The sequence below is a fragment of the Protopterus annectens genome, chromosome 13.part0 (genome assembly GCF_019279795.1).
Source record: "Protopterus annectens isolate FY-2018-M chromosome 13.part0, PAN1.0, whole genome shotgun sequence".
Taxonomy (NCBI): Eukaryota; Metazoa; Chordata; order Ceratodontiformes; family Protopteridae; genus Protopterus; species Protopterus annectens.
The window spans coordinates 937,540,614-937,564,705 of record NC_056747.1 but is presented as its reverse complement, the minus strand read 5'-3'; the positions used below and the strand labels follow the sequence as shown (position 1 = coordinate 937,564,705).

The 24,092-nt window shown below is 37.9% G+C and overlaps 1 protein-coding gene across 1 annotated transcript in view; it reads right to left on the bottom strand.

Moving 5' to 3' along the window:
* Window positions 1-3,192: 3,192 nt before the first annotated feature.
* Window positions 3,193-24,092, bottom strand: part of LOC122787993 (kelch-like protein 10) — a 40,634-nt gene continuing 19,734 nt past the window's right edge. The window contains exons 3-6 of the mRNA XM_044054920.1: window positions 12,243-12,732; window positions 10,394-11,011; window positions 8,505-8,654; window positions 3,193-3,522 (exon numbers count right to left, since the gene is read on the bottom strand). Of these exons, the coding sequence (XP_043910855.1) occupies window positions 3,193-3,522; window positions 8,505-8,654; window positions 10,394-11,011; window positions 12,243-12,732 (1,588 nt within the window). The remainder of the gene's footprint in view (window positions 3,523-8,504; window positions 8,655-10,393; window positions 11,012-12,242; window positions 12,733-24,092) is intronic.

Genomic DNA, 24,092 nt, shown 5'->3' with positions numbered 1-24,092 from the left:
TGATCATATCTGCTGAGACCTCATCTGAGTCTGCTGCTTTTCATGACTTCATTTTCCCTAGTGTTGTTTTTACTTCTTCTAGATAAGCTTTTTCTTTCATTGCAGGCTGTGTCTGGAGAAGTACAGCTTCTGTGGAGCTGTATTCATTCAGAAGCTGCTGAAAGTACTCCTTCTATCTGCCTTTGATTTCCTGTGAGCTGGCATGAAGGATGTTGCTGACATCCCTTACGAAGGGTGTACAATGACTATCTTCTTTATCTTTATGTCTTTGTCTTTCAACCTGATAGAGTTTCTTTGTGCCATCTTTCATGTCACTTTCCAGCAGGTAGAGTGTATCTGATACCTTGTGCTTTGTTATTGCAACTCCTGTCTTAGTCTCTTTGTTAGCCAACCTGTATTCCTTCTTAGTCTAGTCCAGCTTTTCTGTCTCACACTTATTCCTGCAAGCCTTCTTTCTTTTGATGATTTCATTGACATTTGTATTCTACTACCAGCTTTTCTTATGCACCTCATGTCCATACTTGTCTCAGCCACACACCTGTTCCATAGTCCTCACACATGTTGTTTTGAGGCTGTGCCATTTTTTCTTCTTTAGTTCTACCTATTTCCTCTTCTTCCTGAGGTACTAGAGCCCTGAATGATTCCTTAAACTCTTGTGCTTTCTCTCCAGCCAGCTTCTAAGACTTTATACTAGTCTCTATTGATCTCAGAGCCTGCTCTGACCACTACTCATAGCTGATTGTGGCAAGCAGTGATTGATGATGTAGGACAACTGTTTCACTGGGGATGACTTTGCAATTGCTGATACTACTCCAGTGCTCTTTCCTTACTAGGAGGAAGTCTACCTGAGTAGCATGTTGGCCACTCTTGTATGGGATCCTGTGACTGCCTCTATTGCTAACCCATGTGTTGACCACCATCAAGTCTTTGCCAGACCAGGCAGTTCTCATATCCTGTTCTATCTACCCCAATATGTGCATTCAGGTCACCCTTTACCAAGATCAACTCGTGCTGCCCAGCTGTATCTAGGAGGTCCTGCAACTTCTATCTAAATTCACTCTTTTCCTCACTATCACAACCCTGCTGTGGGGACATATGCTGAGATTACAAATAGTGCTCTACCTTTATACTGTAGTCTAATTGCCATGAGTTTGTCAATGATTCTGAAAAAATCCCTCAATGTCTTCTGAATTATCTCCCTCACCACTATTCCCACGCCATTTCTAGCATGTCTCTAGAGTCTGGAGTAGACCCTGGATCCCAAGCCAAGTGGCTTTGCCGTACTGCCCTTCCATCTTGAATCCTGAATTCATAGGATGTCCTGCCTCCTTCTTATCATCATGGCATCCACTTCTAAGCTGCATCCTGTTAGTGACCCTGCAATGACTGTAGCAACTCTTAGCTCTTGTTTGGCAATTTGATTGGTTTTATGTCCAGCTTTCGCTCAACAGAGTTATTCCAGGTAACCAAAGCAAGCTGGGCAACTGGACACTGGCCAGATGGCCACTAGTTTTATTGACCAAGGGCTGTTGGGCTTTATGGCAGGCACAAACTGGGAAATAGGGGTCCATACACCCCTCCCAGCATTAGCATGAGTCCCTCATGTAGGTTGGAGTAGGTCCCATGCCTACTTGAAGACATTAGTCAACACAACCATTGAGTGGGTAATCCTGCCACAGCACACAGTCTGTGATCCATGTTCTTCTATCTTGAGGATATTGCATATCACAGTTGATGTCTGATATGGTTGGTCTATACAACTCTCCATTCTTGGTGAATATGAGGTGGCAACACTCAGCATGTTTTTGGGAGGTGGAACCCCACAGAGACCCAGAAAGATCATGCAAATTCCATACAGGCATTGGCCAGGTGGTCAGAATTGAGCTTTTACGTTGTGCATGGGATGCAAAGAACTTAACCATTATGCCAGCTGGTCATCTCCTCCTATTGAAGTATCTGTCTGAAAATAATTTGATTAGAAAAGCTGTATTTTATTGGTATTCTGTTACATTTATTAAATACCAAATTCCTGTCTGTTTTGTGTGAAATAAGAACACGCATTGTTAATTTTATTGAGTTAGATATTGAAGATCATAATTCAAACGTAAGATGGTACCCTTGTAATTTAGGATGAAAAAGAGGTGATAGGAAAAACAGCATTATACTGTCTCTTGCTTTCAGAATCATTTCATTAAAAAGATTTGCTGTGCAACTTCTTAGCAATACATAGGACTATATAATTTTTTTTCAACTTTTTCACTGATAAAATTATTTGTTAAGCTGGTTGTGAATTCTAAAATAAAAATACCCCTTCTGTTTTCATGGTTTTTGCTTGTTGGGGAAGGGGTAAGGCAAGTTTAAGATTTATTGTCCTAATCAGTACTTCAGTAATGAGGAAACTGTTTGTACTATGCTGACATATCCAGTCTGTATGTGGAGTGCTGTGTATTTTTTTTTTACTTTCTGGAGTAGGTCAGTAGCCATTACTTGACATTGTTGATTTGAGAGAGTAGGAGAGAACATATAAATACTGATCAGGCTTGTAGTTTGTGAATTTTTATTGGTGTTGATGAACTTCAGGCATTTTTTATATCTGAGAATATTTCTCAACACAATTTGCTTTGAAAAATGGGGTTGACTTAGTCACCAGTGGCATTAGCAAGTGTTGAAGTAATAGTTTCTACGTATCAGCCTTCTGCCTAAGATAGACATAAGTATAAGCTTAGCTAAATCTTGTCTTGTAAAGGAGCTGTATAATGTGCTGTATAAGAGACTGGGTGGGGGCTGTAATCCCTGTAACCTGTACATGTTACTGTAACATACTTGTTTATGTTTTTTTTTTTTTCAAATAGAATTTTTATTAGTTTTTGCAAGATTCATACAAAGGAAAAACAAAAACATAACAAAAAAAACATAGTATAACTTGAAGCAAATGCACTTCTGAACGACAAAATAAGAATCACCATGAAACTGTAAGTTAAAGACACTAAAATTATCAATTTTCTGTGATATTAAAAGGTCCTTACATTGTACTATGCAATACTTTAAGACCTATATATATTTTCAATGAGAATCATGACATCGGGTTGCCATAAACACTTTATTCCTTTATTGTATTCTTTAACATAGGACAGTCAAGATGGCTGTTCAGACAAATAATGTCCTCAAAGATGCTGAAGATGACATTTCCTTTCAAAATAAAAACTCATCACAGGTGCCCCTTGGCACTGTATATTCTCTCACATTTGGCAAGCCTGGAATGACACAGCAGCTCAACCCACTGCGATCAAGGCTCATGCTATCAACTTCGTGCCACCTATCAGCTTTTTCATCATAGCATTCAGCACTGTAAATGGTTGTAGAACCATTAAAGCCACCTGTAACAAGCAGCAGACCGTCCACCACTCCAATTCCAAAGTTGCTTCGAGGGCTGACCATGTTGGAGATGGTATGCCAGGTATTGGTAAGGGGATTGTAAGCTTCTGCACTATGTAGTCGATTAGTTCCATCAAAACCTCCTACCTGTAATGCAGAATGAGGAAAGTTATTAATTCACAACTGACGTCTGTATTTCTAAACTCATGAGTGGCATTAATTACCCGACTATTTTCTGCTGTAGATCATTTTCATGTCCTTAACATCTTGTAATCTTTACACTGAAAAAATAAACAAAATCTAACAAATACTAAGTTCAACAACATAGTGACTGCACTAATGTACTAACAATTAATAACCAGATTTAATGGGGTCTATATTAGAACATCGAAGTTTCAAAACTTCAAATGTTCTAATATCGAACCCTATTCAGGGAAAGCTGAAAACATCGAACATACAGAACAGCGAATTTTTTCCCTAGGAAAAAATTTGCTGTTCCAAAACACATACACACAACACAAGCACACCAAACAAACAGCAATCCACACACATACACCTAAAATCTTACACCTAAACTATACACACACCACTAACTAGCCACTTACCTTAACCAAAACCCTAACCCTAAGGTCCGTCACTATGGCACACTCTCCTCACCCGCGCCCTAACCCTAACTCACCTACCCTGCCCTAACCCTCATGTCCACGCAATCGCACACTTACCTGACCCGCGCCCTAACCCTAACTCACCTAACCCACCCTAACCCTCATGTCCACACAATCGCACACATACCTAACCCGCACCCTAACCCTAACTACCCTAACCCACCTAACCCACCCTAACCCTCATGTCCACACAATTGCACACATACCTAACCCGCACCCTAACCCTAACTACCTTAACCCACACTCAGTCGCACACTTACCTGAACCCGACCCGTAACTTTCCACCACAGCGCTGAAAATACCGAAGCAACAGAAACGGACAACCGGATTCTTCCCCTAGGAAAAAAAAATCAGTTTTCTGTTCCTTTGATATTTTCAGCTTTCACTGAATAGGGTTCAATATTAGAATATTCGAAGTTTTGAAACTTCGATGTTCTAATATAGACCCGATTTGCTGTGGGGTTAATATAAGCAGTCATGAAAAAAATGCATATAACTCTGACATTTGTCATGAGGATCAAAAATAAAACAGACAACTCCTCAAGTCAGAAATGCCGCCCAAGGAACCAAAAGAAAGTACATCAGAGCAGCAGTGCCCACATAAATCCATCAATCCTCTCCAAGGAAGTTAAACAAAGTTTAATAAATCTAATCGTTTTCATCCTGAACAAGTAAAAAGGGACTTCATTAGAGACAGTGAATACAGTTACATCACTTCCTTAAATAATCAAAGTAATTAAAACAATTAAAAAGTAATCAAAAAATTTAAGTAAAACATCCACCACTACATGCACATCAAATACTATAAAATTCAAACCATTTTAAAATAATTAAAGAAATTATGTAAAATATCTAGATTAAATAAAATCAATAGCCTCAAGCTCTACTAAGGGTTTTCAGCTTTAAAACATATGCTATAGAACACATGTTATTAAGGCCAAAAGGACCTGAAGCATGTAATTTGATCTGCCATAATAGTTCCTTAACTTCAAGGGTGGTTTTGCATGGACTACCCCTAGGAGTCTGCTTAATAATATCTAACCCAAAAAATCTAAAGCTATGTCCTTCATGGGAAAGGATGAGTTTACATAATGAATTAATTAATATGTGCTTCTTAATTGTGTAGGAAAGTTCATATATACAGTCCTTAAATGTTCTTTCCATTTTGCCAATGTAAAACATTGAACAAACTTGACAAATAGCACCATAAATAATACCATTTGAACTACAATTGATATAAACAAATAATATAAAAAAAAAAACAAAACTTGAATGTTAACTCCATTCCCTTCATAAATGAAAAAACATTGTGGACATCTTCCACATTACCTACTCTGACACGACTGTGCAAAGAGTTACCAGATGCTATGTTGTGCCTAACCCCTAAATTGTTCCATTAATTTTTAAGACACCGATCTTTACAGTACACAATAGTTGGAACTGTATCTAGTGCTTCCTTGTTAATCATTCCATATCAAAAATTTCCTAGTTTCTCCTAAAAACAGCGGAGACAGCATCAATGTAACCATTGAATGTGAGTACTAGGCTTTTGCTGAACTTGCTGTTGTATACTTTAACTGGTTTCATCAAGCTCTCTTGTGTGTCTAATATTGAAAGGAAGACACCTTCTGATCTTTTATGGTAGACCTCATCAAAGATATTAGAAAGAAAATCCATGGGCTAACCCCTTCTAATAAACATGGATCTCAACTTGTCACTTTCTTAAGTTAAGCAGATCTGTAGTAGAGATCATCCAACATAGTCTAACTAACTGTCCCTTAACTAGGACTTTCTTTTGGTGATGAGGATGGCAACTATTGCAATGCAAAAAAGTGTTGGAAAAGGTAGGTTTTCGATAAGTATTAGAAACAAATTCTTTATTATCAAAATCTTTGATAATCTGTACATCAAGACAGTTTAATGAACTCATTGCAGAGTTAATCGTAAATTTAAGAAAATCATTTATGTTATTAATGTATGAAAAAAAGACTCCATTAAGTGGTCTTCAGTGTTTTGCCAAAAGATAAACAGGTCATCCAGGTATCTGACATACAGAAACCAAGAATGTTGGAATTCAGACTGAAAAAGAAAAGTGAGCTGCCAGTATGCCATAAGAATATTTGCAAAAACAGGGGTGCAGGTAGCCCCCATTGCAATACCTGTCTTCTGTTTGACATTAATTAAAAAGTTGTGAAGCCATGCTAGACCTAAGTCATGGGGAATTACAAAAAAGTCTGATTTCTATTATCACTAAAATTATTTCACCGGAACAAAATTCCTGTGTTATGCTCTTTAAAAATTCCCACAAATCTTTATAGATATGTGTCTCTTGGTCAAGCACATTCTTTAACTTAACATGCATGAATTTTGCCATACCACAAGGTTTAGATCCCTTAGCATAATTTCTTTAATTATTTTAAAAAAGATTGAATTTTATAGTATTTGATGTACATGTAGTGGTGGAGGTTTCACTTTAAATTTTTGATTACTTTGTAATTGTTTTAATTGCTTTGATTACTTAAAGAAATGATGTAACTGTGTTCACTGTCTCTGATGAAGTCCCTTTTTACTTGTTCTGGATGAAAGCACTTAGATTATTAAATTTTGTTTTTCTACCTTGTAGAGGATTGTGTGGATTTATGTAGGCACTACTGCTCTGAAGTACTATGTTTATTTTGTGTTTGTTCATACACTTTATTGCTTCTTTTGGTTCCTTGGACGGCATTTCTCACTTAAGGAGTTGTCTGTTTTATTTGCAAGTCTGATTTTTTGATTCCTGATTTGTCATGATGATGTATAAAAGAGGCAGACAGGAACATTGCAGTTCTAGAGATGAATCCTTAGAAGCAAAAATGTGAACCAGACATTGTGATTTTGATCTGTACCTCTACTGGCAGAGCTCAGGGTGCAGAACTGATCATTGGTTTAGAGTAACTTACATAAAAGAAAAATAATAAACTGGCATTTAAAAAAAAATAAAAACTGTAGAGTTTAAAACAAAAAATATATAATTTTCAAATTAATCAAAATAATCTTATTTTTGTATGGCTTCTAAAAGAGAAATGATTTATGGTAACATTAGTATAACACATATGTACTCTGAAAGCTGTAATGAAGTCATTGTGTTATGGTCTTGCACACATTTGTGCAATAATGGGGAAGGCTTTTTATATTTTGTAAGATAATACTTATGGGTCTTGGCAAAGTGAGGTCGTCATTATATAAATGAAGACTGCTGCTTTAAAAAATGGTGTTCTTGGCACAGTTGCATGACTCTATTAACTAGTAAGCTTGCTCAACTAATGACACCTGATCTGTAATGTATTTAAGAGCTTTAACATTACAGATCCAGGGAAGATGACCTGATATGAAGGGAACTGCTTTCCTGCAATAAGTATTCTGGGTGGTGTACTGATAATAAAGAAGGAATATTGGTGGAGTATTTGTAAAGAGACCTAGACATTTTCCTAAAAAGGGAATCTAGTAGAACCTTTAGGAAAATAAATTCAACCTGAAAGTATCTAAATGCTATGGATATAAGTGTTGTCTCATATCAAAGCAAAAGGGAATTACTGGACCTAGGAGTGAGTTTTAGTCTTTATTTTATAGGGACTCTTGGTCTGGTCTTTAACACAAAAACAGTACTGTGAAACAGATAAGTAGCAGTGCTTTCAGTTTTATTTCAGAAAGTTCATTTGTTTGGTATAGAAGCTGTTAGCAATATTCCAATTAACTGATATGGAAACCTTGTGCATTACGGAGTTAAAATGTTGGCTGTTAATATGCCAGTAAATATTTATCAGAATAATAAGTGTAATCTATGAATATTCACATACTTCTAACTTGTTATTAAGATCCCCCTTTTTTCTTCTGTCTATGTCAGTCATTCTAAAGTTAAATGTGTGTGTACTTCCTTTCTTCCTCATATGCTTACCCAAAGCATTAGTTGCTACCTCTCTATGTATTTCAGATTTATATCCAAAATTTAATTCAATGGTTACACATTTAGAAGCTGATTGTTTTCCAGGTTTAAATACAGCAGTAAGCATCAAACCTATTTTAAAGAGAAGACAGTTAACTTTGAAATAACATGCTGTGTGGATGGGTCTTAGTTAAATGTTTTACTTACTTTTTTTAGTAACATTTTACCTGTATATCTGTCTTTAAACTAAAGTGCTTAATACAACTGTTTCATGTGATTAGTTTTATGGCTTAGATTTACTATTTAAATGAAGACATTTGATCTTTTTTACACACTGATGAAGGGTTGATCCCGAAAGCTTTGTGATTTTTTTTCCTGTTTGGAATAAATGCTACATTTTACCTCAACATTTCCAGGCCTTGGATTATTTCACTACTGTCCTAACTATACATCCCACTACAGGTTTGTTTCCTCAAAGTCTTCATATGCTAAAAAAAACAAAGATTAAAAAAACATGTATTTTGACTGCTGTATTTTCTTACCGCATAAACATGCCCTCGATGTGTAATTACTCCTATCCCACTTCGTCTGCTTGTCATTGGTGCAGTGAAGGTCCACTGGTTGGTTGCTGGATTATATGTTTCAACTGTGAATAAGATGTCATTCCCAGTGAAGCCACCACATATGTATATCTGAAATACAACAGATCTAGTAATGCTGTTTATTAATGGTCAATAAATTGTGATCACCTCCGTCTAAGGAACTACAGTGTAGTAATATACTTAATCTCTGAGGATAAACTGATATGCTATTACGAGGCTGAGGAAATATGAATTTGCTTAAACCACATGAAATTTAGACTTGGTTGTAATCATGTTTAAAGTAAAGTTAATACACTTGTAAACTGATTTTAATAAAAACAGTTCAAACTTATAATTATAGTAAGAAAATACAGTTGTCATACCTCTCTACTGTCCAGATTTTTGTTGAATATCCAGAATTTTGCTTCATATTTTTAGTCTGTTACTCATAAAATTTGTGTTTTTTTTCTGACAAATCATTGAGGATTGAAGTCACTAAATAACAACATATATTTGAGTTTCAGACTTCACATGCTTGAGAAAATGCATGCTGATGTAAAAATTTGTTATTCTATCTACTTTCTAAGTTTATAAGAACAATATTTAAAATGTAGCCCTGATTTTTGGGCCTTTTCCCCCATTAGTTTTGGCTTTGCCCAAATTTCTTGTGCTTAGAGGTTGAGAATGACTGTTGTGTCTATTGTTGCTAATACTATCATAAGCGAACAAAACAAATTTAGTTTTGTATATTACAAATGAGCATCCCATCTTCTTTACAAATCACAAAGTATATTTCTATTACTGTATTGGAACAAGTTTATGATTTTTATTATGGATGCATATCTATACAAAATAAACTGAACCAGCTTAGATTGAGGTACTGAATTCTGAAGCCCAAATAGTTAAATGAAGAACTTAACTGGAAATGTTTTCTTAACTAATGTGTTTGTTTCTACTACTGCTTTTTAAACTCATTTTAAGCTGCTCTGCTTTTGTCTTTCCAACAGCAAAGCTCTGCAGAAGGCTCCTTTATGTTTTAATTAGTTATGTTTTAATAAAAGGTATTTACTTCCCTAACAGTTTGTCATATTTTTCCAAAAAGTGTTCTGTACCTGTTCTCTAAAAAGCATTCTAAATATATGAACTGAAGACTTTGCTGGAATGAATGAAGCACATTCCACAAATATGGATCTGGTTCTGAAAACCTCTCCTTGTACACTGGGGGAATAAGCAAGTTAATCTAACAAAATGAAAACTTTTGAATGAGGGTTTCTTTATTGATTTCACTCTGCCAACAAAAACTAAAGAGTGCTCAATATTATGCATCACACGTGCCAGATGAGGTTTTCTAGCCTGTATTATGGATGGTGTAGTGGTAGTGTTATCACCTCACCGCAAGAGGTTCTTTGGTTTGATTCTCAGTTGGGGTGCTTCTATGCAGAGTCTGCATGTCCTCCCTATATTCATGTGGGGGTACTCTGATTTCCTCCCACATTACAAAGACATGTGTCGGCAGCTTGTCTCTGCTGAAAAGTGGTTTCATTCCATGTCGGACTTTCCTGGTTAATAAATATTATTTCTTGCACTGACACTGTTTTCTTACAATCACATCTACTTCTCATCAACAAAAGATTTGTGATCATAGTATTTGCTAGGCACTAAATTAAGTAAATACACAGTCATAAGTAGTATGGTAAAACAATTTAAATTCAGTTAGTTTTCTGTCAGGCAATTATTTTAAGACAACAATATGGTTCTACATATGTGGGTAACCATGATTTTGTGCTTATTCTTTATTTAAAACATAAAAAATTATAAGAACAGTTACTATGTAATACACTGTTACTTACCTTTCCATGTAGAGTTGTGGCACTTGAATCACTTCTCTGTTCATGCATGGAGGAAATTAAAGTCCATTGGTTGGTCTTTGGATCATATCGCTCTGCTGAATTGAGGCGGATGTAGCCATCAAATCCCCCCAACGCATAAATGAAACCATTCAGTACAGTCACACTAACAAAACATCGGCTTGAATGCATAGGAGCAACTTGCTGCCATGTCCTTCTGACAGGGTCAAAACGTCTGACACTGCTAAGGTAATCTTCACCACTGTATCCACCAATGATATACATGTATCCCTCTAAGAATGCTACTCCATGATATGTACGAGCTGCTTCTCCTTCAAATGTGACATCAACCCATTTGTTAGCACGAGCATCATATGCTTCAATGGCATTTGTTGGGCTATCTCCACTCCACCCACCAACAGCAAAGAAGATCACATCTGGAAGCCGGGGCCTCGTAAGCAGGTTCCTGTAATCCTGATGAGAAAGACCGATCATACTGAGGCTGTCCATGACTCTGAGAACATTTATTATAATAGGTTTGCATTCATCATTGTCGTTCACATAGTCATTATTTTTGACATTGCACATGAAATATTCAGCATTCAGTAATGCCAGTCGTACCTAAAATAATAACGATAACGTAAATGGTTCATAACTCCGTAAAAAGCTTTTACACATATAGGTGTGCTGCTTCTTTGGCACAAAATAATCAAACATGAAGTTGCTTTGACTTTCATCTCCATATACAGCATGTAAATTAGAAACATTTACAATGGCAGTGGTGCAACAGGTAGCACACTCACCTGCTGTGCAGAAGGCTGTCAGTTCTATTCTCAGATCAAGTAGATCAATTGCTGACACTGCAGTGCAGCAGAACAGGGGTGCTGTACTCCTGAATGTGTTGTCCTTCGGATGAAATATCAAACAGAGACCCCATCTGCTTGAGTTGGTGGTATCTCAGCTGAGGTAAAAAATCCCATGATGCCCTATCAAAAAGAGTAGGGGAAGTTCCCCAATGCACTGGCCAAATTTCTCCTAGTAGTACAAATACCATCTCAAGTTGCCCCAGAAAGAGGTCACTAGCCTAGCAGGACTAACCCAGTCAACAAAAGATTAATAAAAAATATATATATATTTAGCAACTACATCTGAGATTGTATTCATTTGTTTTTCATTTGCTGTATATCAGTAATAATGGTTAATAGTAAAACACCATTCTGATGCAGTTCTTTCTCCATACTTCGCGTGGATTACACTGGTTAGTGCAACTGCCACAGCAATGGGAGACGCATGTTTCCTACAGCCCTATTAGTTTTCTTTTTTAGCTTTATGTCTGCCCTTCTTTTCTGAGCCTTTATATTATTAGTGATTTTTTTCAAACATCTTTACTGAATTATCACTTGCGTTTTTTAAAAAAAACACGTGGTTTTATAGTCTCCATTAGGACCCACTAGCTGTTGGAAGCAGGGAAAATGCTTTAGCAGTTGGAGAATTCATACACAGTACCTCTCACACCACTCTTTAGTAGCATTACCTTTCTGATGGAAGCCTTTTCATTTACTAATAAAATATTTTTTAACAATCTACTCTTATAGACAGCCACTAAACTAATTATTCAATAAGCCAAAATTAAATATAAACATTTGTCAGTGTGTTCTTAATATGATTTCACCTGCATCCTTTTCTGACTCTAAAACAGAACAAATGGTTTTGTAGATTGTTATATTTTACTTTGCATGAATGATTCCATGGGTGATGTCCAGAGACTAATTTTAAAATTAGTACTAACAGTTGATATAAATATGATTGCAGAGATGCAAAGTCATAGAAATATATAATTATAAAGATTTACCTTAGAAAGCAAAAATGGCATAAATTTCTTCCTGTTATGTGGGTCACTGGCAATCCATTCCACAATGGCTTTGAAGACCACATTCTCCTGTTTGACATTCAACTCATCTTTTTCAATTATCTCTGCAATTTCAAAAGCTGCAAGCTGCAAAAACTCTTTAGATACTTTTACCATCTCCTCAAAGTTGCGAAGAATGAAGAGCTGAGCCTTACATTTTAGTTCAAGACAGCAGTAGTGGTCTGCAAACCTAAAAATCTCAATGCAATTTTCTAAGCAGAGCTGACACTCAAGGAATTCGCAGCATGCCATCAGAAGGCCCAACACACCAAAGTGATCTGCTGTAGCCAGAAGTTGCTTCACGTTGTCAGCTGTGACGTGCACTGTTCTACTGTAAGCATATTCTATGATCACATTCATCATGTCTGGCGAAACTCCAGGAATGTCGTATACCTTCTTCTCTGTGTTGCTCCAGCCACTGGTAAACAAAGCCCTGAGAATGGCAAGAAATATGATCAGTTTGTAGAAGGCAAGATAACCAGTACCTTTCAGGTTTCACATGATTTGACAGATGATTGTTCCTTTATGTGTTTACATGAATGGTGATGTGCATTATAATTTGGATATATGCAGTATTTTCAGTGTATGAAATGAACAACAAATACTAATACATTCTGGTCCCTTATACTGTCTTATGATACTGTTTACCATTCTATATATTTTTATCCCACTCTTTCCTTTCCTGTTTTTTTTCCACTCTGCCTTTCTTCTGTCATGTACTGTTACAGTAATATGTTATTATTTTCATTGTATCCTAGATTACATTGCCATTTCCTTCACATAACGGAAAGGTAATCAATGGTGTTCAGGTGATAAGCAGCTGCAATGACAGTGAGACATACTAAAATAAAACTATAGCAGGGGTTGGGACAACAGGAGTATGAGGCATACATGTCTCACATGGTATTAGTCTTATGGGGGGTGGTGGTTGATATATATGTTACTGCTGCAGTACAACTGCATGCAGAAGGTGGCAGTATGACTACACTGTCATAGAACAGGTACAAATGTCAACAGTTAGTGCTTGACCATTTTGTCATCGTGCATAAGTCTTATTGTATCAAATATAGGCATGGCCAACCTTAGGAGAAATGGTAGCCTAGGTGAAGGGCTCCATGGCACCCCCAGCACCACCACTGCCCACTGCAACCCCCCCCCCACAGACACACATATACACATCTCAAGGTCTCCACTCTCTGTAGGTTTTCCCCCTCCATGCCCTCCTCACACTATCCAGATTGCTTTTTTCTAACTTCTTCCACATTTTTCTTACTCTTCAGTTTTTTCAAGCATCCTTCCAATACACCATAACTAGGCCTTATATTACTGTAATAACTGTGGAGGAAAGAACTGGATTAAGCAGGGGGTCTGGGAGCTGCTACATTCCCCAGAAGCCAGTGGAGTTCTAGATATTCTGAGATGTATTTAGAGTGTTTCCCCAGACTTTTTGATCCAATGACAGACTGAACAAAACTCATGACTAAGGAAAGAAATTCAGTCTTACACGTCCACTTTGCTTGTTCTTGCATAATTTAAATGTACCCTAACTGCCTAAGAATGTGTTGTAATAGTTATGGAATAAATAATCATATTTATCTAGGGGTCTGAGGGCTGCTAAGTCAACCAGAAGCTATTAAGTTGTAGATGCTGCTAAGTGCATTTCAGAGCTATCTAACAACTTTTTGATCCAATAGTGGCTTGAACAAAAACATGGAGCAAGGAAAGAAATTCAGTATTACTCTTCAACTTTGTTTTTCCTGCCTCCTTTCAACATGCCATAACTGTCCAGAAGAGCACTGTAATAACTGTGAAATAAATAATCAAATTAAGGCATGGTTCTGGGGCTGCTAGACCCCATAATCCATATACTTAAAGATGCTCTGAGATGCTTTTTAGAGCTGTTTACCAAACTTTTGATGAAATGATTGCCTAAACAAAATACATAAGTGAAGAAATAAATTGAGGCTTATTTTTTTATTTCAGAGGAGACTGCGTCTGACAAATAGTATTTCACAATAAAATGCTTGTGAGGATACATATATCTTATCTGAGAATAGGGCCTGCCTCCTTACCACCATCAAATAAAAGTAACCTTCTGTGAAACCCTCCAGAGTTAGACCGGGTGAAGGCACAACTACCACAGTCATATATTCTACATGGCTGCTGTTAAAGATATATACAACTTGCCTCATCATCCCTTTTCCCAGCAGACATCCACTTTCTGTCTGCTACTCTGATGTCAGGCTAAGATTGAAAGAACAAACAGAGCACAGTAACACAGTTCAAGTTGTTGTCAGGTGTATATAAATGACTGCTTCTGTGCCCCTACTCCCCCCAAAATAACACCCATATACATTCCTGATGTTTGATTGTGAGGGAAGTGAAAGTAACAGTAATGTATTCCAGCTTGCTGCTCCTAATCAATAAACAAGCTATAATGACCATCTGTGTATACCTCTAAGATTTGGAAGGAAGTTAAAGAAATAATTACTGCATTGACCAAAGCCCCTGCAGAAATTATAGTAACATTCTGTATACACCTCAGAGAGTTGATTGCAAAAAAAATATAATAATAATAATAAGGTTGTAATTGTGAAGAAAATGAAAACACTGTCATCTGTGTTAGCATGTCCGGCAGGAGATTTGTGTATGTTCTCAGATTATTATTGTATGCCAGCATGTCTAATTGAGAAAATGTAAATAAGTTTTTAAAATGTTGAGTATTTCCCTGTTTAAGCAGAATGTTTAAAGAATCTGTCAGTGTTTTGATACATTTCTAATTGTGCATGTTTGAGAGGGAGATTCTAAAATACTGTGGAGAATCAGTTGAACAGTAAGTGATGTCATTAGAATGTTCCTGGTTGCTAGGTGATTATTTGATTGACAGGAAAAATAACTTTTTCAAACAGCTGACGGTTATTTTTAAAAATAAGACAGTTGAGACTGTTAAACTGTGCAGTTAGTCAAGAACTGAGCAGTTTGTGAAGAGTTGCAGTCAGTTACAGTGCTGTGCAGTGATACCTGAAGAAAAGAGAACTCACCAAAAACTGTAAGCCTGCCTTTGCCTTGCTGATAAGTTCTACATTAGATCAGGGACAGTATTCTCCAGTTAGATTAGGAAGTTTAGTTATTCAGATGGAGTTTTTTTCTGGAATGATGGACTTCTATCCTACAGTTTAATTGTACATTTTCGGTGATTTAATTCTGGTGTTTATTGAAAGTTATTAATTTGCATTCTTGTAATCATTTTACTTATTATTAAATGTTTTTCATTAAGTTACATTGTGGCTGGAAATCAGTGTATTCTTTACAGATTAGAGAGTGCTTATACCTGACTAATACTCCCCAGGTCTCCTCAAAGACCTGGCTGCTCTGGTCATAGATATAATTTATTTTGATATTTAATTTTCATAACTGGACACCCCTTTAGAAGGGCATGAAGACACGCTGATTTGTGGCACCATTACCATATTATTTTGGGGAAGGGGCACAGCTGGAAATCTGTGTCAGGCTTTCCCAGAAGTGCTTGGATATGTGAGATTTAAATTTAATTTGAGTGTGAGTGTATCAGAGGTCTTAAACTGGGACACATTGCTCTGGAGTGTATAATAAAATACATTTGGGGTGGACAGAGGTATATAGTCCAGTCTCAGGAAAACAGAGCATGTTCCTGTTGAGCTGTTCAGGGAAAATTGTGAAATATTACTCCTGTTTAAGTGACAGTCTCACATTGGAGTCAGTAATGAGGACTGAAGCTCCTTAGTTACTGACCCAGGATAGTAAAGGACATCACATTTAATTGGTGGCAGTCCGGTGTGATATAGCCGGAGGTCACAGTAATAATCATACTATCCTGAGCTCTCCATAACTTTCTATGTACACCTCTGAGTAGGACTGGTTTTACAATAGATGATGTTGTAATATTGTGAGTGTACACAGATAAAATATATATTGCTTCTTTTTAAACAGAGACATACTAACACTACGCTAAAAGCCATGTCTGTCATAAGATACACAAGTACACACATGCACACAGACACACACACACACACACACACACACACACACACACACACACACACACACACATACACATGACTTTGGCTACAGGCAAACTGGAGGAACATCAATTCACCTACGTCATGTCAGTGATCATGGATAAACCCACACAGAGGCAGGATAGTATCCCACATTCATGGATAAAAGATTGCTTAAAAATGTATAAGATACATCCTACACTGATCAACTATGTTACAGTGACCATGAAACAATGTCAGACCACTTCACAATTAAACCATGATAAATGACAAATTATTATCCCAGGGATAAAAATTCAAAGGGGGATATTCCAGGGTAACTCTCTGTCACTGTTGCTGTTCTGCCTTGCCCTTAATCCATTAAGCTCTTTACTTAATGGTTTAGACCATGGCTACAATTTGTTTGCTAGAAAACAACAAAGTCAAAAGACTTCTCATCTTCTATTTGTTGATGATTTAAAACTGCTGAAAGCACAGCTACAGGTTGTCAAAACTTTTTCAGATGATATTAGAATGTCATTTGGCCTTGATAAATGTGCAAAAGCAACCTTTAAAGCAGGAAAACTGCAGCACCAGGAAAACATCAGTTTGGGACAAGAATGTGATATAAAAGAACTTGAGCAAGAGGGAGTGTACAAATACTTGGGAACTGATAAAGGATCAGCAATAAAACATGAACAAATGCAAGTAAAACTTAGTAAGGAATATTTTAGAAGACAAATTAATCTTGAAAACAGCATTGATATCTAGGAACAAAATCCAAGCAATAAACCAATTTGCTCTTCCTGCCCTAACTTACAGTTTTGGAGTGATTGATTGGCCCCAAAATGTGTTGGATAGATTAGATATCAAAACAAGAAGGATGCTTCATGCTCATCAAATGATTTATAAAAATCAGTGCATACCAAGATTATATATTCCCTCTTCCGAAGGAGGGATGGGCCTCCTTGAAATTGATTACACACACAGCTCTGCAGTCGTGGCATTGCACACATATCTGCTGTCCTCATGAGACCCACGTGTAGTGAAAGTTTTGAAACATGAGGAGAATAAGTCTAAGATAACTTCCCTGCTTAATCAATCAGAAGCATATCAGCATCAGGCAGGAATGGAAATCGGACCGGAAGTGGATAGAAATTAGGCAGCAACTGAATGTGCCAAAAAACAAATGAAAGAATATAAGGTGAAGAATCAGATGAAAAGGCAAGAAATGTGGAAAATGCATAAATATAGTTGCAAGTATAGAAAACTTCTGGAAGAACCTCATGTTGATCAGGAACGAATGCAGGAATGGTTAAAAAGAGGTGAATTCAAACCAAGAGATGAAAGGTTAATATTGGCAGTTCAAGATAGTGGGTTGTATACATGCTGCTTTACAAAGTCCATTGAACATGTGGGAGACACAGACAAATGTAGGTTTTGTAAAACCAAACTGGAAACAATTGCACACCTCATTGCTGATTGTGAAATACTAATGGCACAAGGACTGTATACTGAAAGGCACAATAACGTGGCAAGACTGTTGCACTGAGGATTGTACAAACATTACGGTTTTGAAGTAGCTGAAAAGCACTGGAAACATGAGCCACAAAGCATCATAGAAAATGATGAAGTCTACATCATATGGGATCATCCTTTACCAACAATCAAAATATAAATTCTAGAAAACCAGATATAGTGGTCCAGAAAAAGAAGACAAGAATAGCATTGATCATTGAAATTGCCACACCAGTGACTACAGTGTCCTGCACACAGAGAGACATAAAGTTATAAAATATTAGGATCTGCAAGCAGAAATGAGAGCAATGTGGAAGAAAGAGACCCAAATAGTTCCAATAGTAGTAGGAGCAACAGGTTTTATAAAAAAAAATCTTATTTAGATATGCTAACAATACATGTAACTCCATACAAACTGCAGAAGAAGTCATTACTGGGTACATTACGGGTGCTGTGAAGAGCGCTTTTGGCTGACATCAAAGAGTGAAACAATACTAATTTCATGAACTTTAATCGTACTTTGACGTAGGAATGGGGTCCATTCCCGTCATGGTATTAGAAACCCAAAACATTTGGACAAATTTAAAAAAGGCAGGAAGGATATATGAACTCCTCACAGAAGAAGCCACAGCTAAGAATGCAACCTTTATTATGTACTGTAAGATGGCAATATTACTTGCTATGCCACTGCCAGTGATAAGTTATTTACATATATTATATGCATTCTGTTTCTGCCAGACCACCAAAGAGAGCCACTTATAATGTGCAATGCTAATGCTTGTAATTACTTTAGTGTATGGTTCATTATTCCAGCATTATGAGACTAATGGGATTTGAGTATGGGCAGTGTGTTACACTTACCACTGCAATCTGCCAACAATATACACACATACACATAGACAAATACAAGCAACAGCAATACACGTTTGCACTGATTTCAGTAAGCAGAGTTGTGGCATCCGGTAAATATCCCACCAGACTGCCACCAATAATGTGACATTCACCACTTAAAAAACCCAGGTCAGTAATTAAGGAGCCACAATTCTCATCACTGACTCCAGTATAGGAGTGTCATGGAAAATACCAGAGCACAGAGCACACAAGAGTAAAATTCCACAATTTCACAACAGAAACACACTCTGTTTCCTGGAACTGGACTAAATACCTCTGTCCACCCCAAATGTAATCCCTTATTATACATTTCAGAGCAATTTTTTCCAGTTTAAAACTTCTGACTCACTCACACACAAAATACATTTAAATCCCACACACTCAAGTATTTATGGGAAGCCTGACACAGATTTCCAGCTGTGTCCCCTCCCCAGTACAAATGGTAAATGCTGCCACCTGAATCAGACAGGTCTACATGCCCTTCAAAGGGTGACCAATTATTAAAAATTAAGTATCAGAATAAATGATAGCTATGACCAGAAGCAGCCAGGCATTCAAGGTGACCTGGGGAGTATCAAACAGGTATAAACACTCTCTAATCTCTAAAGAATCCTTTGATTGTCCAGCCACAATGTAAAGTAATGAAAAACATGTCATAATAAGTAAAATGATTATTAAAAAAATGTAAATCAATAATTTTCAATAAACACCAGAAACGTAAAATAGTATTGAAGTTCATCATTTTAGAAAAACTCTATCTAAATAACTAAACTTTCCTAACCTAACTAGAGAATACTGTTCCTGATCTAATCTAAAACATAACAGCAAGGCAAATATAGGCTTACAGTTTTTGGTGAGTCCTTTTTCTTGGGTATCCACTGCACAGCACTGTAACTGAATGTGACCCTTAACTAACTGCCACTCTTAAATAACTACCCTTCAACTGATTTCAGCAGTCTCTTTTATAGTCCAGGTCAACATTCTCAACTGTCTTATTTTAAAAATAACAATCAGCTCTTTGAAAAAAAGTTATTCTTCCTGTCAATCATCTGTTCAAATAATCACATAGCAACCAGGAACATTCTAATGACATCATCTACTGATCAGCTGATTCTCAGCAAACAGTTTGTACTTTAGAATGTCCCTCACAAATATGTGCAATTAGAAATGTATCAAAACACTGACAGGTTCTTTAAACATTTTGTATAAACAGGGAAATACTCAACATTTAAAATACTTATTTACATTTTCACAATTAGACATGCTGGCATACAGTGCAAGTTAATCTGAGAATATACACAAATCTCCTGCCAGATATGCTAACACAGATGACATTGTTTTCATTTTCTTCACATTTCTCTACCCCCTTATGACTTAAGCATGATTTTCAAGTGACCCTTGCAAACCGACACTTGAGAAAAATGGGTCTACCTGGGAATATTAACCCACTCCTCTCCTGGACAATCCATCCACATTAGAATTATTAACCCCCACTGCAATGTTGTATGGTCATGTCATATGCTTGCAATCTTAAACTCCACCTCAGTAACTTGGCATTTTGCTTAATGACCCTATTAAGCCATGTTAAAGGGTTATGATCTGTGAGTACAGTGAATTTTGTCCCATAAAGATAAGGCTGCAACTTTTGCAATGCCCACACTATGGCCAAACACTCTTTCTCCATGGCTGCATAACACTCTTCTCTAGACTGGAGTCTATGGCTCAGATATACCACTGGGTGCTCTTCTCCTTCTGTGTAAACTTGACTAAGTGCAGCCCCCACCCCATAATTTGAAGGATCTACCTGTACAATAAATTATTTATTGTAATCTGGGCTGGCTAACACAGGGGGTTCTCCCAAAAATCTTCTTAAGTTTTTTGGAATGCCTGTTCAGAATCTGTGGTCCACACTACCTTGTCCAGTTTATTCTTCCTAGTTAGGGATGCAGCTGTGGTACTGTAACTGGGCACAAATTTCCTATAGTACCCCACTGTCCCTTGTTTCTAAGTAACAGGAACTAGCCATAGTTGAATAGCTTCCACATTGACAGGTTCTGGCCTAATTTTACCACTTCCCATGCTGTGTCCTAAGTAAGTGATCTCTGCCATACCCCTTAACACTTCCTGGATTTAATGGTTAATCCTACCCTACTTAATCTATCCAAGACCTCCCTAACAAGTTGAAGATGTTCCTGCCAGGAATGGCTGTGAATGGGGATGTCATCCAAGTATGCTAGAGCATATTCCCTTGCTCCTACCAAGATATGATCTACCAGCCTCTGGAAAGTTGCTTGGGCATTTTTCATTCCAAAAGGCATCCTGGTAAATTCATGTAATCTGTACGGGGTTACAAAAGCTGACCTTTCTTTAGCAGCAGAAGTCCAGGGTACCTGCCAGTATCCCTTAGTCAAATCAATAGTGGTCATATACCTAGCCCCACCCGGCTGTTCTAGGGCTTCATCTGTTCTCGGCATCGGGTATGCATCTAACTCTGTGCAACTATTTAATTTCCGGTAGTCTACACAGAATCTTACACTACCATTCTTCTTTGGTACTAGCCCTACTGGGGAAGCCCAAGCATTGTTAGACCCTTAAATTACCCCCAGTTATAGCATTTCCCTTATTTCTTCTTTCAGAGTCTGCTTCACTCTCTCAAATACTCTCTAAGGAACCTCCTTTTCAGGTTTCAGGGTCCTGTGTCCACATGGTGCTGCACTGTGTCAGTACACCCAGGTTTCCCTGTGAATATGTCCCCAAGTTCCTACAATACCATTTTATCTCCCGGACATTATTAGGAGTTAACTGCTGCAATATGGAAATCTCTTCTACAGAGGTTTCTATCCTGGCCTCACCCAAAAGATCAGTTACCATATCCCTTCCAGATCCTTTCTACCATCCACTATGAATGCTCAATGCTAGGGCAGTCATGTCGTGATAAGGTTTCATCATATTCACACGGTACAATTTGTGCCCTTGTCTCCTACCTACCAAATTTACCATGTAGTTCACATCATTGATTTTCCTCACCACCTCAAAGAGTCCCTCCCAAGCTGCTTATAACTTATTATATCTAACAGAAACAGCTACCATCATCTTCTGTCCCTTAGCATGCCACACCACACCTTTTTTTGCTGTTGGGCCACTACCAGGTTCTCTTGAGCTAAACCCATGAGCTCCTTAAGTCTTATCCGAAAGTTGAGAACATAAGCCTTTCCCACTCATCTTGAATTAAATCTAAAGCCCCCCTCACCCTATGTCCATATAACAACTCAAAGAGTGAAAAAACTGTAGATTCCTGTGGTACTTCCCTGTACACAAATAACAGATGGGACAAATACTTGTCCCACTCCCTTTTAAAGTGGTCTGCAAATGCCCAGAGCATAGTCTTCAATGTAGAGTATAATCTTCACAAGACTATTAGTCTGGTGATGGTAGGAGGTGGTCTTTAGATGTTTCACACCACAACACGTCCACAGACAAGTCAGCAGGTCTGACATGAAGTTGGCACCTTGGTCAGTCAATATTTCCCGTGGAAAACCTACTCTGCTGAAGATTTCTAGCAAAGCATTTGCCACCTTCACTGCCTCAACAAATGACAAAAATACTGCCTCAGGATATCTGGTAGCATAGTGTACTACCACCAAGATATATTTCTTTCCTGTAGAACTTGGAGTAATCAGGGGTCCCACAATATCCATGGCCACTCTCTGAAATGGCTCTTTGATTGCAGGCAAATGCATTAATGGGGCCTTAGACTTTTCCACTGCTTTACCAATTTTTTTTGCACTGTTCACAAGTCTTACAATATCCTACCACATCCCTCACAATCCTAGACCAATAGAAATTTTGCCTAATACATCTCTTAGTATGTCTTGTGCCCATATAACTTGAGAAAGGAAGGTCATGTGCTATGGCTAAGAGTGACAACTGTAAGCTCTAGGCACTACCAACTGCCATATTACTTCACCTTCTAGCCCACCTCCAGGTGTTTACTCTCTATACAGCAAACCATTGTTCTAGTATACAGACTCCCCTCTTCTTTGAGCCTCAGGTGCCTCCTTAGCCATCTCCCTCAAGATTTCTAATGTAGGCTACATAGGTTGAGGCTGTCTCAACTCTACCTTTTGTGACCTTCCCCAGCTCCCCTTCCTTAGGAAGCCTAGTCACTTCTGACAGCTGTACCTCACTGTCACTCTGGGTACCACCACTTTCCTCTGTCCTCATAGTCACCATGTCCAAGGGAGCATCAGTAACCAGCATCAGCTGTGGCTCACATTCAGACTTACTTCTACCAGATAGCATATTTTCTGAAACAGCAACCACACCAGTCCCAGCTTCAGGTAAGAGATCTTTCTAAGTCTCTTCCGGACTGCCAGAACTACATGCCTTTCTCCAAGCCTGACTGCATGTCACTGCATGTACACAAGGTACAGCATCATAAAAGTCATTCTCTATCAGGAAATCTGCAGGGAAATCCTCAAACACACCTACTTATTTGCTCCCTCTTCCACCCTCCCAGTCAAGATGAACTGTAGCCAAAGGTATATGGAATGGGGTCCCTCCCAACACTCTGACTGGAATGAACTGCCCAAGCAACAACTGCTCTTCTCTTAACTACTGCGGGCCTCACAATGGTTATATTAGAAGTTATGTCCCACTTAGCATTCACCTGTTTACCATCTACTAAGATTGGATATAAGTTTTGTGACAATTTGTCACCCCAGTTGTTTCCAAACAACTTACTACTGGCAGTTTGTCATCCAAACTTATTGGCCCTCTCACCTTCTGTTTCTCACCTTGCCTCAATGGACAATTTGCTGCTATGTGTCCCCTCTGGATACACTTGAAACATCTAATCCCTAACCTAGATTAGTAGTTTCACCCATTACTGGCATACTCTGTTGGAATGGCTTAGACTGCCCCCCATGGGTTCCCTTATGTCCATGTGCAGCACTGGGTATCCCTTTCTTATGCAGAGGTGCTCTGCTTGCCAAGTAGAGATCTCCTTTTCTCCCCAACTCCTCTGCAGTTACACTCACAGTCTGCTAACCAGACTCTCATGTCGTTAGGCAAAGTACTGAGGGCTTGTTCCCTCATCAAAAGGTCTGCCAGTCGCTCAGAAGTGGTGAACTGACACCCACTCGCCCATCTATAAAAGGAAGTACTTAAGTCAGCAATATAATAATGTACACTTTCATCTGCCTTGCATCTATGTTAAGAAAACTTTTTTCTATGTGCCTCAGGTGTAAGTTTGAAACGGTCAAGCAAGCAACATTTCATTATGTCATAATTAAAACAATCTACATCGTTTAACTTTGCGACAGTCTGAACAGCTTTACCATGGAGTAAGGGAGTCAGGAGCCAAACC